General features: G+C 51.8%; 1 protein-coding gene across 3 annotated transcripts in view; it reads right to left on the bottom strand.

Annotated features, from left to right (window-relative positions):
- Positions 1–1,494, bottom strand: part of PAQR6 (progestin and adipoQ receptor family member 6) — a 5,222-nt gene that overhangs the window by 1,967 nt on the left and 1,761 nt on the right. For all 3 annotated transcript variants that reach the window (XM_006155177.3, XM_006155176.3, XM_027774472.1), the window contains exon 3: positions 498–625. In XM_006155177.3, coding sequence (XP_006155239.1) covers positions 498–625 — 128 coding nt within the window. The remainder of the gene's footprint in view (positions 1–497; positions 626–1,494) is intronic.

The following is a 1,494-nucleotide window of genomic DNA, read 5'->3' on the forward strand; positions in this document are numbered from 1 at the left end:
ACACCCACAGTCGGCGGATGCTACCTGGATCTACTCTGTCATCAGACCTGCACTGCACTCGGATCTAACCCGGATGAAGCGCACGGCGCTCTACTCCGCACACAGCACCAGACCCTACGGCTCAGTAGTCTGCTCTCCTAAACTTTACCATACAGGGACTGTTTCTACCTCTAAGGCACTCCCCCTCCCCATACCCTTAGGAAAATCGCTAAGCCCCGCCCTAGGGCGCCACTTCCCTGGCTAGCTCTCTCTCTCTCTCTCTCTCTCTCTCTCTCTCTCTCGGACCAGCAGACCTTGCGCAGGGGCGTTCCCAATAAAGGCTCTACATTTCTGTTTTCTTGCATGACCAGCCCATTCCTTATAGTACCTGCGAGGAGCATGTGCTCAGGCCGCCTGGACCCTGCCACTGCATGGCTTGCAGGCCTGGACAGCCCCTGCCCCACCTGGGTACCCCTTCTGAGCTCAAGGCTGCGGCCTGGGGCAGAGCCTCCCCTCACCAGGTGGGCAGGAAGTGAGTCCAGATGTTGACCGTCTCGTTGGTCATTTGGAAGGTGCTGAGGACACAGTCCAGGGCCGAACTGGTGGGTCGGCGGTAGCCGGACACGATGCTGTCTTCCCAGAACACCTGGGGAGAGTGGTGGAGGCGGGGGCGTCACTGTGCTGCGACCCACCGCTCTGCGCAAGATCTCTAGAAGCAGGGTTGAAGAGGACGGTCTGGAGATTACAATGCCCCCAAGTCACACAAAGCAGAGCCCCTGGCACCAGCAAGTGGCGTGGTGGTTAGGGTGCTGGACTCCCACATGGCTGATCAAGTTCGAGTGCTGGATCTGGTGGCTTGCTTGCTCACTTTCTCTGTGTGTGTGTGTCTCTCTCTGGTCAAATTAAAAATAAATGAATATGGAGGCCTGGCAGGTGGTGTGGCAGATAGGGGCAATGGACTCCCACATGGCTACCATGGTTCGAGTCCCGGACCTGGCAGCTTGCTTTCTCACCTTCTCTCTCTCTCTCTCTCTGTCCCTCTGGTCAAATTAAAATAAATAAAGTTAAATTAAATAATTATAAATAAATAAATATGGAACCAGTAGGTGGCATGGTAGTTAAGGCGCTGGACACTCCCATATGGCTGATCACAGTTTGAGTCCCAGACCTGGTGACATGCTTTCTCACTTTCCCTCCCTCTCTGTGTATCTCTCTCTGGTCAAATTAAAATAAATGATTGCATAAACTGAACAATTATTAAATAAAATAAATGAATACAATCACATGTTTAAAGAATTTTTATTTATTCATTCATTTATTTAAAAAAATTTTTTTTGAGTTTTTTGCTACAGGGCACGTGTTCTCGCCAGAAAGACAGAGACAGAGAGATAGAAAGCGAGAAATCACCCCTCAGGGGGGAGAGCCACACCGTAATCCCTTCTCCTCCATTCTCCTCTCAGGATCTTGGGCATGCACGCACGCACACGCGCCCGGCGTGAGTTTAAGCCACCGGGT

This window comes from Tupaia chinensis, unplaced genomic scaffold, assembly GCF_000334495.1.
Source record: "Tupaia chinensis unplaced genomic scaffold, TupChi_1.0 Scaffold000438_1, whole genome shotgun sequence".
In the NCBI taxonomy this organism is placed as follows: domain Eukaryota; kingdom Metazoa; phylum Chordata; class Mammalia; order Scandentia; family Tupaiidae; genus Tupaia; species Tupaia belangeri.